This window comes from Narcine bancroftii, chromosome 9 (assembly GCF_036971445.1).
Source record: "Narcine bancroftii isolate sNarBan1 chromosome 9, sNarBan1.hap1, whole genome shotgun sequence".
Lineage (NCBI taxonomy): Eukaryota > Metazoa > Chordata > Chondrichthyes > Torpediniformes > Narcinidae > Narcine > Narcine bancroftii.
In genome coordinates this window covers 81,043,645-81,068,903 of record NC_091477.1, presented here as the reverse complement: position 1 = coordinate 81,068,903, position 25,259 = coordinate 81,043,645, and the positions used below count along the sequence as shown (strand labels likewise).

General features: G+C 37.8%; 1 protein-coding gene across 7 annotated transcripts in view; it reads right to left on the bottom strand.

Annotated features, from left to right (window-relative positions):
• pccb (propionyl-CoA carboxylase subunit beta) overlaps positions 1 to 25,259 on the bottom strand; it is a 72,706-nt gene that overhangs the window by 11,087 nt on the left and 36,360 nt on the right. For all 7 annotated transcript variants that reach the window (XM_069896603.1, XM_069896602.1, XM_069896606.1 and 4 more), the window contains 5 exons: positions 16,603 to 16,723; positions 11,016 to 11,097; positions 4,344 to 4,467; positions 2,995 to 3,102; positions 1,190 to 1,290 (listed from right to left, as the gene is read on the bottom strand). In XM_069896603.1, coding sequence (XP_069752704.1) covers positions 1,190 to 1,290; positions 2,995 to 3,102; positions 4,344 to 4,467; positions 11,016 to 11,097; positions 16,603 to 16,723 — 536 coding nt within the window. The remainder of the gene's footprint in view (positions 1 to 1,189; positions 1,291 to 2,994; positions 3,103 to 4,343; positions 4,468 to 11,015; positions 11,098 to 16,602; positions 16,724 to 25,259) is intronic.

Sequence of the window (25,259 nt, the reverse complement as noted above, 5' to 3'; positions counted from 1 at the left end):
AAATGTCTTAGACCCCATTTCATCCACCCAAAACTTTTTTTTCCAGTCTACAAGATGTCAAAGAGCAAATGCTGCAGACCTAATATATTTTGAAATCAAGCAATGCATTAAGAGAAGCTTTTTCTAGTAAATATAAAGGCTCTGTGGGGAAAAGACCACAGACTGGAGCCTTTTCTGATATTTTAGTATTATCAGACTATGCTACTTTAAAGTGAAACCTGCACATAATTGGTCAGAATAGTGTGGCAGTAGTTGTACATATTGAATAGATTTTTTACTTCTTGAGTGAACAGACTTTCTAAATACACCCTATAACTCGATTGCTGTTGGTTAAAAGGACACAGAAATTTGCACTATATTGGTGAAATTAAGTTTTCATATCATTTTAATTAAGCTTAGAGCTAAATATTATGGGAGAAATATGCAGTAGCTGGTCCACATACTATGATAACATTCTATAATAAAATCTTTTGGCTTCTCTGTCTGGAATAAATTACAGTACAACTCCAATTGTCCAAAAATTGGATTGTCATTTATCCGAAAAAAGTTTAAATTTCAGATAAATGAGGATACCCGAAACAAATCAGAAATCCTCATTTATCTGAAACATTTTCGAAGCTGAACTGACCTCACAGGTTGGAAGAAAATTAATTCAACGTGAAATTAGAATGATCGTCATCATTTCAGGTAACTCCCTCCCCTCTCTCTTTCCATTTCTTTTTTACCTTCCCCTATTGACTTTTCCCTCCAACTCTCCCTATCCAATTTCATGCCACTGACTTTCAGCAAACAGTTGAAAGAATCCCTTGTCCCAGCATCATCAAGGAGAGCAGCCTCCTGACAGGAGTGGGGCCTTAGTGGGAAGGTATCAGTGGTCGATGGCAGCCAGCATTTGTTTGGCAAGAATTAAGCATTATTTTAATGCTTAAAAAGCCTTCCTTTGTTGTTTGCTGTTATTTAAACATTGATACAAATAATTTGCTGTTGCTACTGGGCTGTTTTTTTTAAAAAATACATTCATCTGACATAGACCAGGTCCTGGCCATTTCAGAAAATCAGACGTATATTACATAATTGTGTGAAATTTTCCAAACATTTTCTGAAGTGGACCTATCTGATTCATGTCCCCCCATACACGCCATACTGATTAGGTAGGTATTATTTCTGACTGTCAGCAATGCATTCTTACCTTTCGAGTGATTACTGTGATTTTGGGAACAGTTGCCTCAGCAAAGGCATAAAGCAACTTTGCACCATGTCTGATGATTCCACCATATTCCTGGCTGGTTCCTGCATTTCAAGTAAAATACCAAGAAAGTGATAACTTTTATAAATCAGCAATAAAAACCAAGTACAATGGGCCTTTCCATGTTCTAACTAGAGGAAGATTATGCCATCAGTGTCAACTAGCAATTCTTGCCACATTTTCTATGTACTTTGCTCATATATGTGGTGATTACAATCCATTTTGGCATGGTGCCCTCTACAGGCAAGTGCAGGCAATGCCCAGATTAAATAAGGGTTCCTTTCCTTAGTTAGAAACATCCTATAGCTACCTGTATTATATCACTCTACACACATGGTAGAAGCTGATTTTGGCCATTTAAAGCCATGCCTCCCACATGCCTCCCATAAAGGAGCAGGATGGCGAGCATAACAGTTAGCTCATCACTGTTATAGCACCACAACTAGGATAGGGGTTCGAATCCCACACTGTCTGTAAGGAGTTTTTAGGTTATCTGTGTCTGCATGGGTTTTCTCTTGTTTCTTCTTACTGTTCACTAAAACTTTCAGGGGTTGTAGCTCAATTGAGTGTATTTGGTCAGCACAGGCTTGTGCGCTGAAAGGGCCTATTAAATATTAAAACAAAATTCAAGTCAGATTACCATAAATTAGATGATTTGTAAGATGTGTAATTCTCCACCACTTTGCCCAAATAATATTCAAAGTCATGTAAACTCTTAAGGATGAATGCAAGTTAAAATATTCCACGATTAAATAATTAACATTAAATGAAAGCCGAGTTGAAGGGAGAGAGATTGAAACAACAAAAATCATTACATTTAGAGAATGAAACTATATTAATTGAATGATTTTTATGTAATAGTTTGTTTGGTAGCAATTATAACAAGTCAAAGAATCCTGGCCTCATCCTTTTACCTCAGGTATAGTGAATATTATGATGCAACTTGAACCTGCTTTAATGCCAAATCTTACTAGTATCACATCTTCTAGAGAAGAGGGCTACACCAAGACAACTCTGACATCACACTCCTAATTTCCACATTAAATACACATGCAGTCATCACACATTTTGCTGCAATTTACTTTTTAATAATGTTGATTACTCCAACCACCATTAATTTTTACTACAAAATCAAGGCCAGTGCTTCAGGTAAAATAACTTTCTCAGCTGTGCCTAAAGATTTCACCCAAATACAGATGAGCAAGCCAGTAACTTCCACATTAATAGGAAACAAAATGTAGCAAAAGGGTTCATGTGAAAATCAGCAATGAAGAGGAGCTTTGTTTGTACATTGTTCAGCACACGTCAACTGAACTATCATTGGAATGAAAGCCCTACAATCCAGTTAAAAAACTGTGATACTGTACCATTAAAATACCACTCCAAGAGGAGAAAAAACAACACTGGCGTATGGGACTATCCAAATTATCTAACAGATGGATAAATAAGTTATCAACTCTAAACAGGACAGTTTCAAACTAACTATTAGAATTAAAACAAAAAGAGCCGAAGCAATTATTTTGGACAATTAAAATCTGGCCCACTGAGTTCAAGAAGTACAAAAATGTTATTTTTAAAAAATTATTTATCCTAATACATGCAGATCCAAAAATAATGCTTTAAATAGTGTGGCTTAGTATTTTTTTTTTGCAGTAATAGTTGATCAATTGAAAACATAGTTGAATATGAGAATGGAACACACTCTCATGCAGTGTGTTATGCTGTTTTTTTTAATATAAATGTCTTACCTGGCAAGAATCCAGGCACATCCACAAAGGTAATGATAGGAATGTTAAACGCATCACAGAATCTGACAAAACGAGCTCCTTTAACTGAAGAGTTAATATCCAGACAACCTTAAAGAAAACAAAATTTAAAAAAATTAAACCTTTCCTAATGTGAATAAATCTCATTCCCACAGTTTTTTCTTAAAAGTGGACAATACCCTGCGAAGGAGATGACATCAATCAAATAAATGAAACAAGGAAATAATTTGGTGGTAATAATTGTAGAATTTAAAGTCAAATGACATTATGAAGTAGAGAAACAGAGATATGCCAAGTAATATTTCTTGCAACTGAAAATCAAAATACCAGTTCATATCCCAATTCAGAAGAACTTATCAAGGTGATTTCTATGATTAAAGTTCTATCTTATTATATTTGGGCTTGTACTCATTAGGTGATTTTATAATTTTATTGATTCTCAGATGTATTATTGAGAACTATACGTCATAACTTCAGAATAATAGAATGCTGAAAATATTAAAGATTCTTCATGGCTTTACTCCTAAAAATACAAAATGTTTTCCATTCATTTGATTAGGTAACTCAGTGCTGGCTACCAATCTGACAGCTGAGAAACCATGTTTTCCCAGTGGAATGTATGAGAAATCAGATGGAAACACAGAAGGGCAGCAGCAGAGGGAAAATACTGGCTCTTTTACACTGCCCTTAAAAAATGGGAATTAACCAGCTTTTAACAGTTTCATTTGTCTGTGAGAATGCGACAAACCCGAGATGGGGGTCATTTTCATCCTGGAAATTACCTGCCAAGGTAGGTAGTATCAAAGCCAAATGCGTTTCACATTGGCTCCAGTGCACAAGGCTTACCCGTCTTCCCGGGACGCCGATACTGTAATGCTGTAGAATTTGTACCAGGATGCCGACTTGCTCTGTAAAAGGTTGCACAGACTGGCTTTTCTTGGTTCAGTGTGAATGACCCGAGCTGGCTTGAAACACAGGTCATTAACACTCCAATTAAATGGGATCGCTGTGTAAAAGGGGCTGTTCTGAGAGCTTCATGGAGTTTCACTAGAACAGTGCAAGATGTCAAAGACAGGTGGGAGTGAATGCTAATTTAAAGTGACAATTAAAACAAAGTTCAGGGTCACCCTTGTGGTCTGACTGGGGAATTGACAAAGCAGACATTTCAACTGTGCTTAGTTTTCCTAATCTTGTAACAACCCAATATACAAAATACTAAATTTTTTTAAAAAGTGCATGAATCACAGTTTAACAACAAGGAGTATTTGGGTTTGTGGACAAGAGGAAGGAGAAAATGCCATTAAACAATGCATCATAAACCTGGTACTCACCTGAAGCCACTTTAGGTTGATTGCCCACAATTCCCACTGTACATCCATTCATTCTGGCAAATCCAATAACAATATTCTTTGCATAATTAGGCATGAGCTCAAAAAAATCCCTTTCATCCACTATCTAAAACACAATTTCAAAAAGGAGCTTGTTGAACTGTGGTGCATGTTAAAATCAATTCAAACTATGACCAAACCTAAATAAGGCTGTGTACTGAACAGTATAGTCTTCATTGGTATTACATTAAACATGCTAGAGTGTATTTATGCAAGCGATTGCCAGGAAATTGGTTTACTATGGTCTGGTTAAACTCCAATTTAAATTAATGTCCAGTTTTCTTCGAGGATTCTAAGTCATCAAAGGAGTCATTACTGTTGGAGTGGGCCGAGTCAGAGTGGTAAGGCTTTGGCTCAACAGGCTTCGGAAAGAACAGGAAAGAGACAAGGAATAGTTGGAATTGAAGTCAGAAAGGGCCACCCTATTCGAGGAACAAAAAGGATTCAGCAGGTAAGCACAGTTAAGAGCAGGTTTGTTTAGATACATATTTTGTTCATCTTGTCAAAGATAGTGGGGATGGCAATCAAGGTAGAGGAATGCTCTCTTGCAAAATGTGCATTGTCAGGGAAGTCAGCAGTATCCCTGACAACTTCATCTGCGAGAAGTGCATCCAGCTGCAGCTCCCAACAAGCCAAGTTAAGGAACTGAAGCTGGATGAACTCTGGATCATTCAGGAGGCAGAGGGAGTGATAGACAGAAGTTACAGGAACACTATCACGACTAGGAGGCAGGAGAATGGTGAAAGTCAGGAGAGGGAAAGGGACCAGGCAGGCAGTGCAGGGCACTTCTGTGGCTGTTCCCCTAAATCGGTGGTTCTCAACCTTTTTCTTTCCACTCACATACCACTTTTATTACCTATGTCATAAGTGCTCTGTGATTAGTAAGGGATTGCTTAAGGTGGTATGTGGGTGAAAAGAAAAAGGTTGGGAACCACTGCCCTAAATAATATATACAGATGCTCCTCAACCTATGATGAGGTTAAGTGGAAAAAAATCGAAAGTCAAAAAAGAAAACAGTACTGTACCTACCAAACATCATAGCCCATCTTAAACATGCTTAGAACATTTACCATAGCCTACAGTTGGGCAAAATCATCTAACTCAAAGCCTATTTTATAATAAAGTATTCAATATCTCGTAGTTTATTAAAAACTGAAACAAATTTTGTTCAGCTTAAGCTAACCTACCTTAAATGTGCTCGGACCACTTACCATAGCCTACAGCTGGGCATATTTATCTAAATCAAAGCCTTTAATAATTAAATATTGAATATATTTTATTCCACACTGAAAAAAAACAATTTTTAAGTCATAAAATATAGCGCCAGCCAAAGCATCCATCAGTTGTTGCACGAAAACCAATAGAAACAGTCACACCAACACCACCATGCGGCAAATTGTGAAACTACAGAACCAAGTGGGTACCTACAAGTATTTTCATTAGAATGTGTATTGGTATTGTACCATTGTCACTTCAAAAAAAATAACAAGTCAAACCATCGTAAGTAAAGGAGCATCTGTTTGGATGCTGTTTGGGGCGGGGGGGGGGGGGGGGGAAAGGAGAGACCACCTACCAAGGACAAGCCTGGAGATCAGGTCTCTGGCATGGAGTCTGAACCTGTGGTTAAGAAGGGAAGGGAAGAAAAGAGGTGAGCTGTAGTGATAGGGAATTCCATAGTTAGGGGGACAGGTAAAATGTTCTGTGGAAGAGATAGGAATATCTTGGATGGTATGCTACCTCCATGGTGCCAGGGTCCAAGATCGTTGGGAGGTAGCTCTACTGCAAGTATTGCTCTATAGCAATACTATGGCTCAGCTTCAGTGGACTGCATACCTTACACATGACCCTTCCAACCACTGCCAACAGTAGCGACTTGGTATGGAGCGGTGTCTGGGGCGATCACCACGAGGCAGAGAGAGAGAATGTGCTCTGTGCTGGTGCTAAATACAGGGTTCTAGCCAATAGGGATGCTAGGTGATTTGAATTAGCCAGCAGCAAGGTGTGCACTGACCAGAGGCTGGAACCCAATCTTAACTGACATTCCACTTGCAAACCATAACTTTGAATGAAACAAGAAGTACACAACGTACTGAAAGATGATGTGACTTCCGAGTAAGTTTCATTTAGGAAAGACACTGACCACCCACAATATACACAGGCAGGAAGACCATGCTTTCTCCACATACAATATCTTCAAAGGTGAAATTTTGAGAGTACAGTTTCTTTGTTCATGTCAGGCAAGGTTAGAAGGCTTAGGGAACCCTGGTTTTTGAGGGAAATTGGGGATCTAGTTCGGAAGAGAGAGGTCCATAACAGGTATAGGCAATATGGAGAAAATGAGGTATTTGAGTATAAAAAAATGCAAGAAAACCTTCAAGAAAGAAATCAGGAAGGTTAAAAGAAGATATGAGGTGGTTTTGGCAGACAATGTGAAGGAAATCCTAAGGGGTTCCACTGGTATATTAAGAGCAAAAAGGATAGTAAGGGACAAAATTAGTCCCCTTGAAGATCAGAGTGGTTGGCTTTGTAAGGAGCCAAAAGAGATGGCTCATTCAGGAAAAGGGAAAAGAGTCGTGGGAAGTAAGGAAAACAAGCAGTGAGGTCATGGAACCTATACAGATTAAAGAGGAGGAAGTACTTGCTGTCTTAAAGCAAATAAGGGTAAACAAATTCCCAGGGCTTGAGAAGATATTCCCTCAGGCTTTGTGGGAGGCTAGTGTAGAAATTGCAGTGGATCTGGCAGAAATAGACGTCAGTAGTAGGTAAGTTATTGGAAAATGTTCTAAGAGATCAGATATATAATCATTTGGATAGAGAGGGACAGATTAGGGATAAGTCAACATGGCTTTGTACATGGTAGACTGTGTTTAACTAGTTTTATAGAGTTTTTTTTAAGGAGGTTACCAGGAAAGTTGATGAAGGCTGTAAATGTTTTCTTCATGGACTTAAGTAAGGCCTTTCACAAGGTCCCACATGGAAGGTTAGTGAACAAGGTTTTCAAAGTTTGCAGAGGGATCTGGTCCATCTGCAAAAATGGCAGATGGAATTTAATCCAGGTAAGTGTGAGGTGTTGCATTTTGTAAGGACATACACGGTAAATGGTAGCATACTGAGGATTGCAATAGAACAAAGGGATCTGGTAATACAGATATATAAATTCCCTGAAAGAGGCATCACAGGTGGATAGGGTTGAAAAGAGAGCTTTTGGCATATTGGCCTTCATAAATCAAAGTATTGAGGATAGTAGCTGGGATGTTATGTTAAAGTTGCATAAGACATTGGTGAAACCAAATTTGGAATATTGTGTGGAGTTGTGGTCACCTAACTACAAGAAAGATATCAATAAGATATCAATAAGATAGAAAGAGTACAGGGAAAGGATAAACAGGTTACAACTTTATACCCTGTAGCATAGAAGAATGAGGGAATGTAGGTAGGCTTTTTCCACTGAGATACAAACCACAGGACATGGTTAAAGAGGTGGGGGGGGGGGGGGGTGGTGTGGAACAAGCTTCCATCTGAAGTGATGAATGTGGGCTCAATTTTAACTGAAGAGGAATTTGGACAGGTACATGGATGGGAGAGGTATGAAGTGGGTGCAGGTCAGTGGGACTACGAATAAAAAAAAACTGGTTCAACACAGACTATAAGGGCCAAAGAGGCCTGTTTCTGCACTGTAATTTTCTATGGTTCAATGACCACCCAGCACAATTAACATAAATAATTTATCATCTAGCCTGTGAAATAGTGACCAGCTCCAAATATTGAAAATAAAATATTTTCTAAACTGGTAAATAGTGGATAAGCAGAGATTTATGATAGAAGAATGCAAAGCACAAAGCAAGGGAGCCAGTACAAAAACAAAATTAATGTAAAAGAAACTGTTGGCTTTTGTTCCAAGAGAATAGGAAGTTATGTTGCAGCTGCAGAGAAAGTCAGATCCCTCTGGCCTACTGCAATTAGTTCTGTTAGCCCAGAATACATCGCTGTGGAATATACAGCACTTTCTCACCAGAATTATATGGCATACACAAAAAAAACAGCATTTGAACTTGCGTTTGGCCTGGCTTTTAAAACAAGTTGTCGAATCAGTGTCTTTCTCAGCTCTCCCTAAATAGTCTTGCAAGTGTTTGAATTCATTTCTGAAAATTCTTTTTGAATCTGGTTCCTCCACTTAACTTGGGAGTTTGTTTTATATTCCAGACTGTTGCAGTATTGAGTGAAATGCCTATTAAAAGTCCATTTGCACACTGGTTTCATTAGTTAAATTAATCCTTGCATCAAGGTTAGCCAAATACATTTTTTCCTAACTAAATGTACAAAATTTTATTGATTTTTAATTATGTTCTGTGGCGGCCCGCTACTGCGAAGATAGAGCTGGCACAACGTGCAGCACATGCGGTAGTAAACAGCAGCATAACACACTGTAACACATCTCTTAACATAGCAAAACAGTGCGGTTGAAAGCTGGACCAGTACAAGACCAGCAGCCCTAAAATGGTGCTTGCCAAGCTGCCCAGCTAACAGATCAATAACAGGCTGGGGAAGAAGAGTATTCACATGCAAGAATGTTCCCGCCGGTTATTGTTATTCATGGGGCTGATGTCAGCCAATCAAACAAATGGCGGGAACTCCAACTGTATAAAATGGGCTTTTCCAGCCTCAATAAATCTCAGAGCCTAACCTCCCATACTGCAAGTGTGTGTGTTTCTTTGTAGCAGTTGGCTACAGTTCCACAATAAGGTCAATAAAATTTTTAAGCTAAAGGCCTTTCAATTGCTAAGTTTACATTTCACCTGCTCTTTCGGAATGAGAGTCTAATATTTGTAATCCTCTAGTTCCATACCCGAAGAATGAACAAAGCTTCAATTACAATATTACTTACTTTAATAAGATTGGATAGATCCCATTCAGATCCCATTTACTAGACCTTTGATCTAGTAACTAATTATTTTTAAGACTGCTACATGTATTTATTTTTAAAAACTTTTGGAAATGCTATTTTTGTTTTATATATGGACTGTCTTTGCCCCTCAAATGACAAATGAATTACAAACCCAACATTTAAAACAAAACACCATACAACTCATTAAGATACATTTACTATTCACTAAGACCTTGGCATCAGTCCATTCATTTTCACAACCCATCTCCATATTCGCAAAGATCCAAAACAAATCTGTCTTGAATATAATTCAACTACAATCACAGTTTGCAGGATAAAGAATTACAATGATTCTTCATCCCCCTATTGAAGGAATTCCTGCAGAACTCGCTTCTAAATAGGTGACTTCCCATCAACTCCAGACTCTCCAGCAGAAGTTTGTTATCATTTGATTGCACAAGTACAACCCAATATTCTGTGGTCCTCGGTGCAAAAGCATGCAAACACACATCCAGACAAATATATATAAGCAGTATGTGTATACATATAGAATTAAATATTGTTTAGTAAATAGTAGTGTCAAAGGGTTTGTAAGAGTAGTTTATTCAGTCGTTCAGCGGTGTCACTGCCCGTGGGGGAAGAAGCTGTTTCTCACCCTGGTGGTTGTGGCTCTGATACTCCTGTGTCTCCCCCCCCCTCCCCCCCGATGGGTATAGCTGAAAGATTCTGTGTGTGGGGTGGCAAACCCTCTTCAAACAATGATCTTAGTAGATAACATCAATTGAGGTGGGGGGGGGGGGGGGGAAGTGGGAGACCCCAGTGACCTCCAATCCAAACCTCTACAGTAACTGTATCACACTGCGATCCTGCCGGCCAGGATACTCTCAATAGAGCTTTTGTAGAAAGAAGACAGGATGATGGCCAGTAGCCTTGCCCGCCTCCGTCTTATCAGGAAGTGCAGTCGCTATTATGCCTTCCTGACAAGTGAGGAGATGTTATGTGTTCAGGATAGGTTACTTCTAAAGTGGATTCCAAGGAACTTGTTACTCTTTACTGTCTCTACTACTGAGCTATTAATGTGTCATGGAGGGTGGTTATCCTGGTCCTCCTTAAGTCCACAATCATCTCCTTCATCTTGTCCACATTGAGACTCAGGTTGTTATTTTCACACTATATCACAAGATATGGGTTATTGAAACATGAGAAGAAATGGGGTCTGAGGGATTGCCAAGCTATGAGAAATTTTGTTTCCATGAGATCACCTGTCGTTCTTGCAAGATTACAATTAAGGCTAACTTTCCAAACACTCATCTTTACTTGGGTGTACTTTCATCTTAATCTCTTGGAACTTGTAATACAATATCTCTATACATTGCACTAAATACTAACTTTACTTTCAATCTTATGTAAAGAGTTCTACCTTTTCTGTCAACAGAAGTATTTTCAAGTTTCAAGTTTTCCCACAATGGACAACAAGTTCAATTAATTTACATTTTTTTGTCCACAGCGATTTATGTTTTTGTTTAAGTCCTGGGGTTGGGGGGGGGGGGGGGCGGGGGCATTAAATCTACATCTGTGAGAGTGAAGATTGCATGAAGGGTATGAAATAATGAAATCCTCTCCACCATGATTCAGCCTCAGCAACTTTGATGTGAGACTGGAAAGAGGCTAGGCTTTCTAACTTATTATACTATGAAGGAAATTAGCCACAGACATAAACAGCTCCTTACCGCATGAATAATATCCAACATGTCATATGCCTTTGTAGATTCAAGGGGAACCAATGTATCCAAACTTGGTACCAACCGGTCACTTTATGAACAGAAAAGGGCAAACATTTACTTTATTACAATTTTTAAAATCATTTAAAATTCATGCTTCAATCACATGTATAACAATTGTCATGGATAAACAGCTTAACTTTTACACTAAAACCTTGGGCTATTGATGTTTTGTGAATCTCTGTCATTTTTCTAATCAATGTAATTTTATTTTAAAAAATTGCATGCATCTATCCAAATTTGCAATTTCAGAAAGTTATGCCTCTAAACCTGAGATTGCTTTCTAATATTTATTCCTTTGTTCTTTTAAAAAGTATTTAACTTCACATTAAATTGTACATTCACCCATAAATAGATCTTTCCTAAATGTTCTCATTGTTCATTCAACTTCCTACTTCTGTACAAATCAAAATACCGAAGATGCCGGAAATCTGAAATAATACAGATGCCAGAAATCTGAAATAATACAGATGCCAGAAATCTGAAATAATACAGATGCCAGAAATCTGAAATAATACAGATGCCAGAAACTCTCAGCAACCATCTGTGGAAAGAGAAATGGTCAGAAACAGCTGCTTGGCCTGCTGAGTTTTTCCAGTGCTTTTTGTTTTATTTCTTGCTTGCCTTAACAGCAAATCTTATCTGCACCCAAAAATATCTTTCTATTAAGGATATTCCTAAAGTGCACAACTGCCAATCCTATTTACCATAATCCCCTTCATGTCATGACCAGCGACACTCCTAAACTTCACACTACACCGCAGATTCAAATAATTGTGCCACATTCCAAGTTTTCGAAGTAACTTTTTTCCGAACATCAATAAGCTATGCCTATAAAAATCGGTACTTCAAACAATGTTATTCGATCACTTCAACTTTATATGGTTGCTGCCCTTAACTGACAAAATTCTACAATTTCACTAATTTTACATTGAACAATGGAAACCAAAATTTACCTTCAACAATCCAGAGCCTTTCCAAAGCAGTCAAGAAAAACCCCCTTTTCTCCCCATTCATTATCTTGCTCCCATTTTAGACTCAAAATAAAGGGTCCTGACCGGATGGTTTGTTGGACAAACCAGTAACTCCATATTTTCAGCAGTATAAACATTAGAATAATTAACTCCCTGCCCAAAAATATTAAAACTCTTGCATTTTGTGTTGTGTTCTATAATTTAACACTGGTATTTCACTTGAAAAACAAAGTCTCAATAATTTGGAAACACAAAACTATAACATGGTTTCAAGTTTGTCCAAAATTATCCTGAATAAAAAAAATGACCACTACTATATTTTACAAATTTATTCATATTACTGCAGCTATAAAACATAAATATTAAACAAATCTTAGTTTAAAAAAAATGCATGATGGTTTGGTACAAAATTTCTTGCCGTTTGGTAAGGGTGCATAATTTAATAATGGCCACTGGATGGCAGCCGTGCTTTTAACTAATCATTACTTCCTGCAGAAAGTTTCCTTTCAGCCACACGAGGGCAGAGTTGCACAAGAGTTTGCATAAATTCACAGACAAGCTTGTGTCTCATTGAAGTAAAGATTAAATTTTATTGTTTAAACATGAAACTTCAATAAGGGAGGGTGAAGTCAGACAACAATGTGAGTGGGGGCTAATAGGAAATCTGTGGCGGTAAACGCGACTCCAGGATGTGAGGTTATCTCCTCGGTCGGTGCAAGAGTCAAGGATGTCTTGGAGCAGCCGCAGGAATTCTGAAATGGGGAGGGTGAATGGGCAGTTGTCATGGTATATATAGGTACAAATGGGATGAAGTCCTCCTCCAAACTGAATTCAGGAAGTTAGGAGGTAAATTTAAAAAGTAGTGCCACAACAGTTGTAATCTGGTGACTGCTATCTCTACACATGCCAGTCAGAAGAGGAATAGCAGGATAGTTAAAATGAGCACATGGCTTCTACAGTGGTGTACAAGGGATTCTGATTCCTGGATCATTGGATCCAGTTTTAGGAGAGGTGGGATAGGTAAAAGCTAGACAGTCTTCACCTGCCACAATCAATGTTGTGGGGCAGGGTATTAGTGCTTGGGCAGGCCTTAAACTAACATGGCAGGGTTATGGGAACCCATACAGGGAGACGGAGGGATAAGAATGAAAACAGTTGCAAAAGTATAAAAAATGTAAAACAGGGCTGAAAAATCCAAAGCAAAGACTAAAAAGGGCCACTTTGCCATTTAATTCCAAAAAGTCAATGGGTGCTTTTAAAAAAAAAATGCCTGAAGGTTCTTGTCTCAGTGCAAGTAGCATTTGCAATCTAGTGGTGAACTAATAGTAGATATAGCTGTGAACTGCTATAACAGAATGGGATTAGAGATGAGGATCCAAGGTGGGAAACTTGATACACAAGGGTACTCAACATTTAGGAAGGATGGACTGAAAGGAAAAGGAAGCAGTGTAGCACAGCTCATTTTAAAAAAAGAGGTCAATGCAACTGTAAGGAAGGACATAAGCTTACATAATGTAGAATCTGTAGGAGTCAAGTTGTGGAACACCAGAGGACAGAAAACTAACAGACCACCAGAGTAGAAGTGAGATTGGGGATGGCATTAAGCAATCAATAAGAGAAGCATGCAATAAAAGTCACAGCAGTTATCAGAGGCATCTTTAATAGGCAAGATTAGGAAGACAAAATATGTAGCAACACAGTGGAGGAGGATTTCTTCCACCAATATGTTGAGGAATTAACTAGAGAACAGGCAATACTCAACTAAGTGTTGTGCAATGAGGCAGAGTTAGTTGGCCATCCTGTGAAAGGTCCCTTGGGGGAAGAGTGATCATAATATGGTGAAATTTTTCATTAGGTTGGAGATTGACACATCATTAATTCAGAGCTTAGGTCTGGAAATTAAAGAAAGGTAACTATGATGACGAGGCATGAATTGGGCAAGATAGATTGACAAATACCCCTAATGGTTGATGTTAGTCAATGGCAGGTATTAAAGATCATGTGGAGGAATTTCAAAAGTTGTACATCCTTGTTTATTGTAATAATAAAACAGAGAAGGCAGATTAGTCATGGCTAACAAAGGAAATCAGGGATAAAGGTAAAACTAAAGAAAGGTCATATAAATTGACTAGGGAAAGCAGCAAATCTTTAGACTGGGGTAAGTTTAGAATTCAGTAGAGGAATACAAAGATCAACTTGGAAGGGTGAAAATAAGAGTACAAGAGGATACTTGCAGGGAACACAAAATGAGACTTCTATAGAGGTATGCAAAAAGAAAGACCTAAAAGCAAATGCAGGTTTCAGAATCAGAATGGGAGGCAAGGAAATGGCAAACCATTGAATAGCTTCTTTGGTTCTGTCTTTCCAAAGATTCACGTAACATTCCAGGAATGCTTGGGATCCAAGGAATTGGCAGAAATGGTTATGAGACATGAAATTGAGTTGGTTAAATTGGTGGTGTGGAAGATAATAAATCCCTAGGACTTGATACTCTGCATCCCAGCGTCGTGGAGATAGTGAATGCACTCATGATAATTTTCTCATGTCCTCTATACCCTGGGTCAGTTATTTAGATTGAAGAATAGTCAACGTGAAAACATGTTTTTTTCCAGAAAGGAGGAAGAGAAAAATCTGGAAATTATAGACCAGTTACCTTGACTTATTTTTGGGGAAAATTATTAAATATGTAATTTTAGAACATTTGAAGATTGACAGGATTTGTCTAAGTCATTACGAAAGGGAAATCATAAGTAAATCGTGAAAATCTATACACACAATGGTTAAAGTAAAAACAGAAAATGCTGGAGAAACTCAGATGGTCAAACAGTATCCTTTATGTTGCAAAGGGAAAATACAAAACCAACATTTCAGGCTTGAGCCCTTCATCAAGGAGTGAAAGAATGTTGGCAGGCATCTAAACAAAAGGATGGGGGGGTGGCAAAGATAAGAGATGATAGGTGGAGAAGGGAGAGGACAGCAATGATCAGGGGAGGAGGGATGGAGGGGGGAGAACTGGAACATCTTGAAAGGGGTAAGGGAAAGAAAAGGCGAACAGGTTAGGAGAAAGCAGAAAAGTTTATGTTAATGCTGGAGAGTGCTCAGATGGAAAATAAGGTGTTCCTCCAATCTGCAGATGGTCAGAATGAGATAGTACATAAGGCCGTCGACAGACATGTGAGAATGTGAGTATAACACAGAATTGAGATGGTTAGCTACTGGGAGGTCTTTGTTGTGGTAGAGGGAGCGGAAGTGCTCACTAAAGCGATCTCCCAACCTGTGACCAGTCTCTCCAATATAGAGAAGGCCACAAAGGGAGCACTGGATGCAATAAATCAGTCCTGTGAATATACAAGTGACGTGTGGCTTCATTTGGAAGGCCTGTTAGGGGATGAAAGGGAAATTATGCTTGACAAACCATCTAAAGACTTTTTTTTTTGAGTGGACAACGGTGAGCCAGTTGATGGGGTATATTTAGATTTTCAAATGGCTTTTGATAAGGTCTCACAAATTGCATGCAAATTTAGAGAAGATTGTGTAGGAGGACTGAAATGAGGAGCAACATCTTTCATTGCTGTGAATGTGTGAAATTCCCTACCACAGAAGGTTATTGAGGCCAGTTCATGGTTTGTTCAAAAGGGAGTTAGATGTAGCCTTTGTGGCTAAAGAAATCAAGGCCCCTGGAGAGAAAGCAAGAATATGGTAGAGGTCACATGAATACCCTTGATCATATTGAATGGTGGCGCAGGTTCAAATGCCTACTCCTGCATCCATTTTCTGGGATTCCCATGATCTTGCAAATACTTTATTTTACAAGTTGTAATTCTATTGAAACCATGATATTTCTATTGAGACTATATTTAGTAAGTTTATCTAGCAGACATGCAGATCATCAGCCACATAATAGAATTAATTCAGTCAGCCCTCAAGCTACTTGAGTAGATTCTGGTGAAACAACTATACTTACAAGTATTTCCTACTTTTTCTTGTTTTTCTTACTTTCAATAGAGCACTATAGTGTGATGCCAGAAGATCCAGTCACTATTGAAATCTCTACTTATGCAGACACCTTTGATGACAACAACCTTTTTTTTTTCAGTAGATTTTCTGAAATTCATTTTCTCGACTTGGTCTATCATACTTGGACAAAAACCTGAATATAATAAACCACCTGAGGGCTGCTCCCATTCCAGCCTCATTCCATGCGTCATCTCAAAATTAGTAAATAATATTAATATAGTGGAAAATCTCCCATGGTATTTCTCCAATTAAATCTTTCCTATCAACAGACCTGTCCAAATATATTGTAAATGCTGCCATTGTACCTGCTTTTACCACTTCCTCTGGCAGCTGGTTCCATTCATCTATTATCCTCTGTAAAGAAAAACTTGCTCTTCAGGTCTCCTTGAAATCTTTCTCCTCTCATTTCTGTGCACTCTAGTTTGACTGTGACTATGTACCTTAGTTATGCATGATCAAAGTCATAGTTTTACAAACAAAACCAAAAAGGGGGATTCTGCATTAGAGAGCCACATAGAAAGAGGGACTTGCATGCTTTTACTCACCATGGATCCTGACATTCTCTTATTGGAGCTACATCTTTGTTATTCAGTGGGATATAATTGAAGAACTCTCTTAAATTCAGCAAGGCATCAACATCATTTTCAAAAGCCCTATGTGCAACACCTGCAATAAAACACCCAGCATTATTAAAAATACCCTGCTTAAAATGTTCAATAAGATCAATATCTTTTCAAAGATATTTTTAAATTTAATTTAAATTAGACATACAGCACTGTAACAGGCCAATTCAACCCAACAAGTCCTTACTGCCCAAATTAACCCACACCCCAATACTTTTTTGAAGGGGAGGAGGAAACCAAATTAACCCCATGCAGACACGGGGAGAACGTGTGAACTCTTTACAGACAGCATAGGATTAGAACCCAGGTCAGGTCCTGATCGCTGGTGCTGTAAAAGGCGTTTCGCTAACCGCTACGCCAACCACGCCACCCATTATAACTTAGTACAGTCAGATTTCATAAGGGTGATTATTACATCAAATTCCTGTCTTATTGTATCCAGTAATTCTTTAATCTAACCAATTACAACAAATCAGAAAAAAAGAATTGATATTGTATCAATTGCATTGCAAGAGTCTTTAAAATTTGTGGAGAGACATATTATGCATTCTCTGACGTTGAAAATCCTTAATCATGTAAAAAAAATGCTTCATCAGTTCAACTTGTTATGTCAGGATATCTTCTAACTCTGTATGATTGGCAAGCCTGTGAACATACACAAAAAAATACTGGACTGTTCTTATGGTCAACATAATAAGCTGAAGCAACTAATAAGTTTCTACATTTGAAGGAGGGCAATATTAAGGTGAAGCATCAAAGATTGGTCAGGGATGGAATGCTGCAGTTTCATTATTTATTAACATACTACAGCATTTTATCTACGTTTTCTAATTAAATGGATTCAGTTTTATTTTTAATTCAAAAACTGAAGAGTTTACTAATAATTATCTAAAACCACCATTCTGCACCATCACAGATATTTACAGGCATGGTAATGAAACCCAATATAGATACATTTCTGTGAAATTGTTCATTTATTATAATGCCTTTTTTTTTCCTCAATTACAAGCTAAATCACCCATCCCTCCACTCACACAAAAATAAATCTAGCCCAATGTTTTCTCCCTCTCATTAGACCGTTGAAGTGATGGAATCCCAAACTACATGGAGTAGCCTTGTCCCATCTGGAGAACAAAGCCTTATATGGCAGGCTACTGTTCATTGACTTCAGCTCAGCATTTAATATGATCATACCACAGAGGCTTGTGAAGAAGCTGTCCTTGATGGGACTCAATACCCTTCTCTCTGTAACTGGAGTCTAGACATCTTAATGGAAAGATCATAGTTGACTACAAGCAGCAGAATGTTGAGCATCATTATGCTGAACACTGGCACATCTCTGGCTGTGTACTCAGTCAGTTTTTGTTCAATGCTACTGACCCACAATTTCAATGCCAGATCCAGCTCCAAAAGATTCAGCAAGTTTGTATATGACATGACAGTAGTTGGCCTCATTAGCTATAACAAAGAGTTGAACTACAGAGGAAAATCTCCTGAAATAGTGCGAGAATAACAACCTGAATCACAATGTGGTCAAGGCGAAGGAGATAATTATGTACTTCAGGAGGACCAGGAATGACCACCCTCCACTACACATTAATAGCTTGTTAGTGGAGAGAATAGAAAGTAGTTCCTCAGAGTCTACTTAAGAAGTGACCATCCTGGACACACATCTCCTCACTTGTCAGAAAAGCACAGCAGCAACTGCATTTCCTGAGAAGACTGAGGTGGTCAATGCTACAGGCCACCATTATGTCCACCTGTTACAGAAGCTCTATCAAGTGCTTCCTGGCTGGTTGCATCACAGTACGGCTGCTGTAGAGCATCAGATTGGTGGTCAATCCACAGGGCAGAAGAGAGGATCACTGGGGTCTCTCCACCCCCAAAGATGTGATTTACTAAAGAGGGCTCGCAAAATTCATGAGGATTTCTATCACCCCGCACACAGCATCTTCCAGCTACTTCCGTTGGGAAAAGTATACAGGAATATAAGAACCAGATCCATGAGGCTGAGAAACAGTTTGTTCCCCCGAGCAGCGAGACTGCTGAACAACTGATGAACTGTTCATACAAAACCTCCAAGACTCTAATAATATTTATTTATTGTAATATTTGTATATACGTGCTGTGCATATGTATCATTTGTAAAGGTAAAGGTTTCATTATTGTCATATAATACTACATTTAGAACATAACATACATGAAATTCTTTAACTTTGTCAAGTGCCCCTCACAGAAATGAGGCCCCAGTGAGAAACAAACTTATGACCCCTGGTTTACAAGGCCAGTGCTCTAACCACTGAGCAATGTATGTTTTTGTACCAAAGAGTGGAGAACGCAGTTTTGTCAGGTTGTATTCGTACAATGGGATGATAAATAAACTTGATCTAGTTACAGACTAAGTATGCACACAATAAAAAAATTGGTCAACATAAGCCAGCATTGGAATCCCTTTTGAAGTAACAGGGTATGAAATTGTTGCAATAAGAACATTCCATCTGGAGTAGGTCACTTGGGCCTGCTTCACCATTTATAGCACACATGTCAAACTCAGGCCCGCGGGCCAAATATGGCCCGCAAGATCATATCAAATATGTATTAGAGCTGGCCCACTGGCCGTCACGCCAGTATAGCGCATGCACAGCTAATACTACAAATCCCAGAATGCTTTGGAAATGCATTGGTGTCAGCCTGCTAATTGCCCCCACCTCATCTGTTTACTTTCAATCAGCATCTGTGACATGTAATAAACCCCTTACGAAAAATGGCCAAACGAAAGACAGAAAACAGGACCTTTCAAGACAGGTGGGAGGCAAACTCTGACCCCAGAGTTTGATGAACTTGCATCTAAGAAGAGATGCCAAGTATCTGATTTAGACCCAGGTGCACTAGAGTAAATCACAGTGTAGCAAGCTAAGCTTGGATTAATATTTTCTTTGGTTAACTTTGGACTGTTCATAGTTGAAAGATTGGATTTTCATTGAAGCAAGTTGTTATTTTTTTGACTTGTTGGCTTGTGAAAAAAAAACATTTAAAAGGAGCTTAAAGGCTATAGAGAAATATTATTTATTGAATATTTTATTTCTCATTTGTTAATGCTTCTTCTGGAAAGAGTTTAACCAAAACTATTATTAAACATTTATTTTAATAAGAAAAAGTTTAACATTACATATGTTGAAAGAAGAGAAAACATGCAGATGTTGTTGAAAATTTTCAAAAAATATTTAGTTTGGCCCACGACTTAGTCCAAGTTTTTAATTTTGGCCCTCTGTGAATTTGAGTTTGACACCCCTGATTTATAGGATCATGATCAATCTGCCCTTGGCCTCAACTCCTCTTCTATGATAGTTTCTCATTTTCTTCCGTTCCTTAATCTTTCAAATATATATCAACTTCCACTTTCAATACTCCAAATGATTTAACCTTCACAATCTCCAGCATAGAAAATGAGAGATTCAAAACAGTCTGGGGAAAAAAAAACCCTGCAGCTTTAAATGATCATACCCATGTCTTGTAATTAGATCTCATTTGAGATTCTCTCACTTGTGGAAAATTTGCCATCTACCCTGTCAGGATCAGTAACACTTCATTCTTCTAGATTTGTATTCTTTGAAGTTTAATTTCTTTGCTCAGTTCCCCTCATCCTACAAATTGGCACTGTCAAATCTCTCTAGGAATGCCTCTAATGCCAGTAAGTCCTTTCTTAAATAGAAGGAGTGAAAACTGTGCATTATACCAGGTATGGCCTTGCCAGTATCCAGTACAATTGAGGCCATTTCTAAACTCCTACCCTCTCACAATAAACATAAATATATCACCTTTCTTCCTAATCACTTGCTGCACCTGCCAATTAACATTTTGCAAGTCAGGACATTTTATGACATCTGGACAATGAATGGTTTGCCTGCAGCAGATTCCTCTTGCAAAAATGCACAGCTCATACTATACCACATTAGGGTTGCAGAACCCTAATAACCACAGTTATATGGAATCATAACTTGCCCTCCTACTACCTTTGTTTTGTCAACAAACTTTGAAACTTTACACTCTGCAGCCTCTTTCAGGTCATAACATAAATAAATGGAAAGGCTAAGAAGTCCCAGATTGAAAAAAGACCTGCTTATTCTAACACCGCTTTCTATGTAACAACTAAAATTAAATCCATGCTTACATCCATCCACCAATATCATAGGTTATCTTGTACACAATCCTTTATGCAGAACCTTGTAAGGTTGTAAAAAGAGAATTTCACTACATTTACAGATTGCTCTCCATCAACTCTTCTTGTACATCCTTGATTGTCAAATATGATTTACGTTCTTGATTAGAATGAGCTTCTCTAAATGTCCTGCTATTTCTCCTTTGATTACAGACTTCAATATTTTGCCCTCAAAAGGCTTTTAGTTACTCACTTTTGTCTTCTTTGCTTAAACAATAGTATATACCATATATACTCATGAAATAGTCAATCACATGCAATTCGACCCCCCCCCCCCCACCCCACCTTTTATGGCCCAAAAAAATCATGTATTTTCCAAATGGCCCATGTAAAAATCAGCTTCCCAATTTTTGGCCGCAACCGCCCGCCCAACCAAACTCCTGACGCCCCAAACGCAAACCCTCACCTCATCTGCCTGTCCACCGGAGCTCCCTGCACCCCGACTGCCCACCCAAGATCCTGATGCTCTGACCACCCGCCATCTGAGTTTCCAATCTCCTGACCACCTGTGTGAGCTCCTAATGTACCAACCGCTGATCCTTGCCCCAGCCACCTGCCCACACCTGACTCCCTGGCCACAGACCCTCTTCTAGGCCCTGGCTGCCTGCCCATCAGAGTTCCTGAATCCCCAAACACAGACGCCACCTGGTCCTGCCCATCCGAGCTTCCAACATCTTGAAAACGCAGGTACTTATCGTGGTCAAAAGTATGATCTATGTAAAAGTTGACTCTCCCAAATTTAACCTGAAAAAATTGTTCTAAAAAACTCAACTATTACACAAGAATATATGATAGTTCCAGTATTCCATACCACAAGTATTTTCCCCAGAGAAGACTGAGTTTTGAAAAACTTCAATCCACTACCTCTACAATCATGGCCATTGACACCTTCAAATGCGGACTATTAAGTTCTGGTGACTTGACTGCCTTTAGTTCCATTATTTTTTTCCAGTGCAATAGTAACTTTAAAAGGTTCTTCCATAGTGTTTGAAACTACCCCTCTGGAATTTTTTTGTAGTACCCTCCCTCTTGATCTAACATATTAATCTAACATATCTCCCATTTGCTTCATTCCCATTACTAATTCCCTACTCTTGTGCTCTTGGAGTCCCACACTTGCCCTGCAACACACTTTCTTTTTTTGAAATTGTTCCTGTTTGTTTTAATACATTTTCCTTTTTCCCTTGTAATCAATTTTTTTTCATTAACATTAACCACCTATTGTACCCAAGTTTGCAATTTGTGTTTTCCTTGACCTCCTTTGTTAACCATGATCCATTTCCTGGAATCCTTGCAATGAGGAACCTGCCAGGACAACCTGCAATATACAAGATAAGATCTGGAGTAGGAACAGCAACTCCATTAACTTGTAAAAAAAAACTGCTGCAAAGGATTAAAAAAAAAGTAATTTATTTTAATTCAAATTAAACCATATTTTATAAAATGCTTTTAATTATTTAAATTTAAAAAAAAATTAGATATTTTAATAACTGGTATTTTTAATTGTTTAATTGACTTTTGATAAATATTTGAAAACAATTAAATGTCAGGAACATTCAGTCTTTGAATGAAAATTGGATAAACTGAGGGCAAGATTGAACTAGATATCAAAACTGTTCCTTGGATAAGATTTTATTTTATGACCCACACACTTGATAGCATTACATTTTAGAAGGCCCTGCCACACAGGTTCTTGCCATTCAATAAGATCACAGCCAATCTAGTCACTGAGTCAGCTCCACCAATCCACCTGTTCCCCACAACCCTCAATTCCCCTCCTTTTCAAATATCTGCATCTTAAATATATTTAATGAATCCGTCTCTACAGGTTCAATTGCAGAAAGGATTCCACAAATTCAGGACTCAGTGGGAAAAGCAATTCATCCTTGTGTACGTCTTAAATCTACTTCCCCAAAACCGAGGCTACATTCCCTAGTTTTAGTCTCACTTGTCAGTGCAAACAACCTCCCTGATTCTATCTTATATATTCCTTTCATAATCGTATACATTTCTTTCGATCCCCCCCATATCCTTCTGAACTACAATGAGAATAGTCCCAATCAACTCAATCTATCCTCCAAAGCTAACCCCCTCATTTCCAGAATGCCTCTAAAGTACATAGTTTCTCATGTAAGGAGACCAGAATTTCATGTGGTACCTCACATTTACAAACATTGTATTCCATCTACCAGACCCTTGCCCATTCACTGAACCTATCAGTATCTCTCAACAGATTGTAATCTCTACACAATTTGCTTTTCCACTTATCAGCAAACTTAGATATGCTATGCTTTAACTCCTCTTTGCAGTCATTTATGTACACCGTGAACAGTTGTGGGCCCACAACCTTGTGATAGAACCACAGAACACTATAGCATAGAAATAGACCCTTCAAGTCAGTGGAAAGCTATTATTCCGCCTAATTCAATTGATCTGCACCTAGATGATAGCCCTTTATATCCCAGTCATCCATGTACCTATTAAATTTTTTCTTGTGGCATAATTATATAAACCTTTTACCCATCCAATAAAAGCTGGACCAAATTTAAAATATTCCAAAGTTTTAAATAAAAAAAATACCATTCAACACAATCAAAAGCTTTTTCTGCATCTAAAGCCACTACCAAAGGTAAGTCACGTTGTTCTCTAAAAGCATTAATTAATGTAATTAATTTAACAACTTTATCAGCTGAGTAACAAATTTTAATAAATCCTGCTTGACCTACATGAATTAACTTTGATAAATATTTCGCTATCCTATTTGCTAGCACTTTAGCTATAATTTTATAATCTACATTTAACAAAGAGATTGGTCTATACGAAGCTACTTTTAACAGATCTCTATCTTTTTTTGAAATAAACGTAATCAATGTTCTAGAAAAAGATTCTGGAAGAGAAGACGTTTCTGTTGCTTGCTCTAATACCTGTCAAAATACCATAAGTAATAAATCATAAAATTTCTTATAAAATTCCAGCATAAATCCATCTTCTCCAGGAGATTTATCATTAGGCATCGTTTGTAACACCTCTTTAATTTCCAGATCCGTAAAAGAATCCAACTCTTGAATTTCTAAATCTTTCAAAAATGGAAGATCCAATCCAGCCAAAAAAGATTCTACTCTATCAACATCTTATTCAACCTCTGATTTATATAAATCCTGATAAAAAAAAGAATGAAGTTGTTAGAATTTTTTTTTAGGTTAAGTTTTATCTCTTCTTTTGTAAGTGGGTATTTTTTTCCCCCATATATAATATTGTTAATTTTATTAACTCTTCACTCTTTATTTTGGGGGTGGGGGGAGGGTTGGACTAATTTTTAGTTAGATTACTAATACTGTGTTACAATTAACGGGGGGGGGGGGTTATTTTGTGTAGTAATATTGTAATCATACCATTTTAATTTTTTTTATTTTTCTTTAAATGTAATTCTCTATTGTATTCATGTTATAAAATTTTAAATAAAGTCTTCAAAAAAAAGAATGAAATTCATCATTAATTTCTTGAGGAGTATGTAATTATCGTACCTCTTAACATCATTTATTGTCCTGGAAACTTATTCAGTTTTCAATTGCCAAGCTAAAACCTTGTGAGCTCTTTCTCCCAATTCATAATACCACTGTTTAGATCTTTGAATTAACTTCTCATATTGATATGATTGTAAAGTATTGTAATGCATTTTCAAATTAAAACTGTATCTTTTTATCTTCAGAAACATTCCTCTGCAAGTCTTTCTCCAAATTTTTAATCTCTTCTTCAAGCCTATTACTATCTGCCAAATATTTTTTCATAAGTTTAGAAGTATAGCTAATAATTTGCCCTCTTAAATATGCTTTCAAAGCATCCCATAACACAAATTTACCTTGTACTGAATTCTCATTTAATTGTAAAAACATAATAATTTGATCTCTAATAAAAGTAATAACTTCTGGCTGTTTTAACAACGCAATATTAAATCTCCATCGATAAGCTCTCTTTATGACTCTAACTACCCGTGACATCGCTTTCAGGGAATTATGTACCTGTATTCCCATATCTCTCCATTCTACCACATTCTTCATTCTACCGTTTACTGTGTTTGTCCTACTATGGTTAATCTTCCCAAAGTGCAACACAACAGACTTGTACACATTAAATGCCATCTGCCATTTTGCAGCCTATTTTTCCAGCTGGTCTGGATCCCACTGCAAGCACTGAAAGCCTTCTTCACTGCTAACTATACCCCCAAGCTTTGTGTCATCTGCAAACGTGCTAATACAATTTGCTGCATCACCATCCATATAACTGATTTATTTTACAAACAAAGTTGGACCCAGCATGGATCTCTAAGGCACACCCCTAGTCACACACCTCCAGGCAGAGA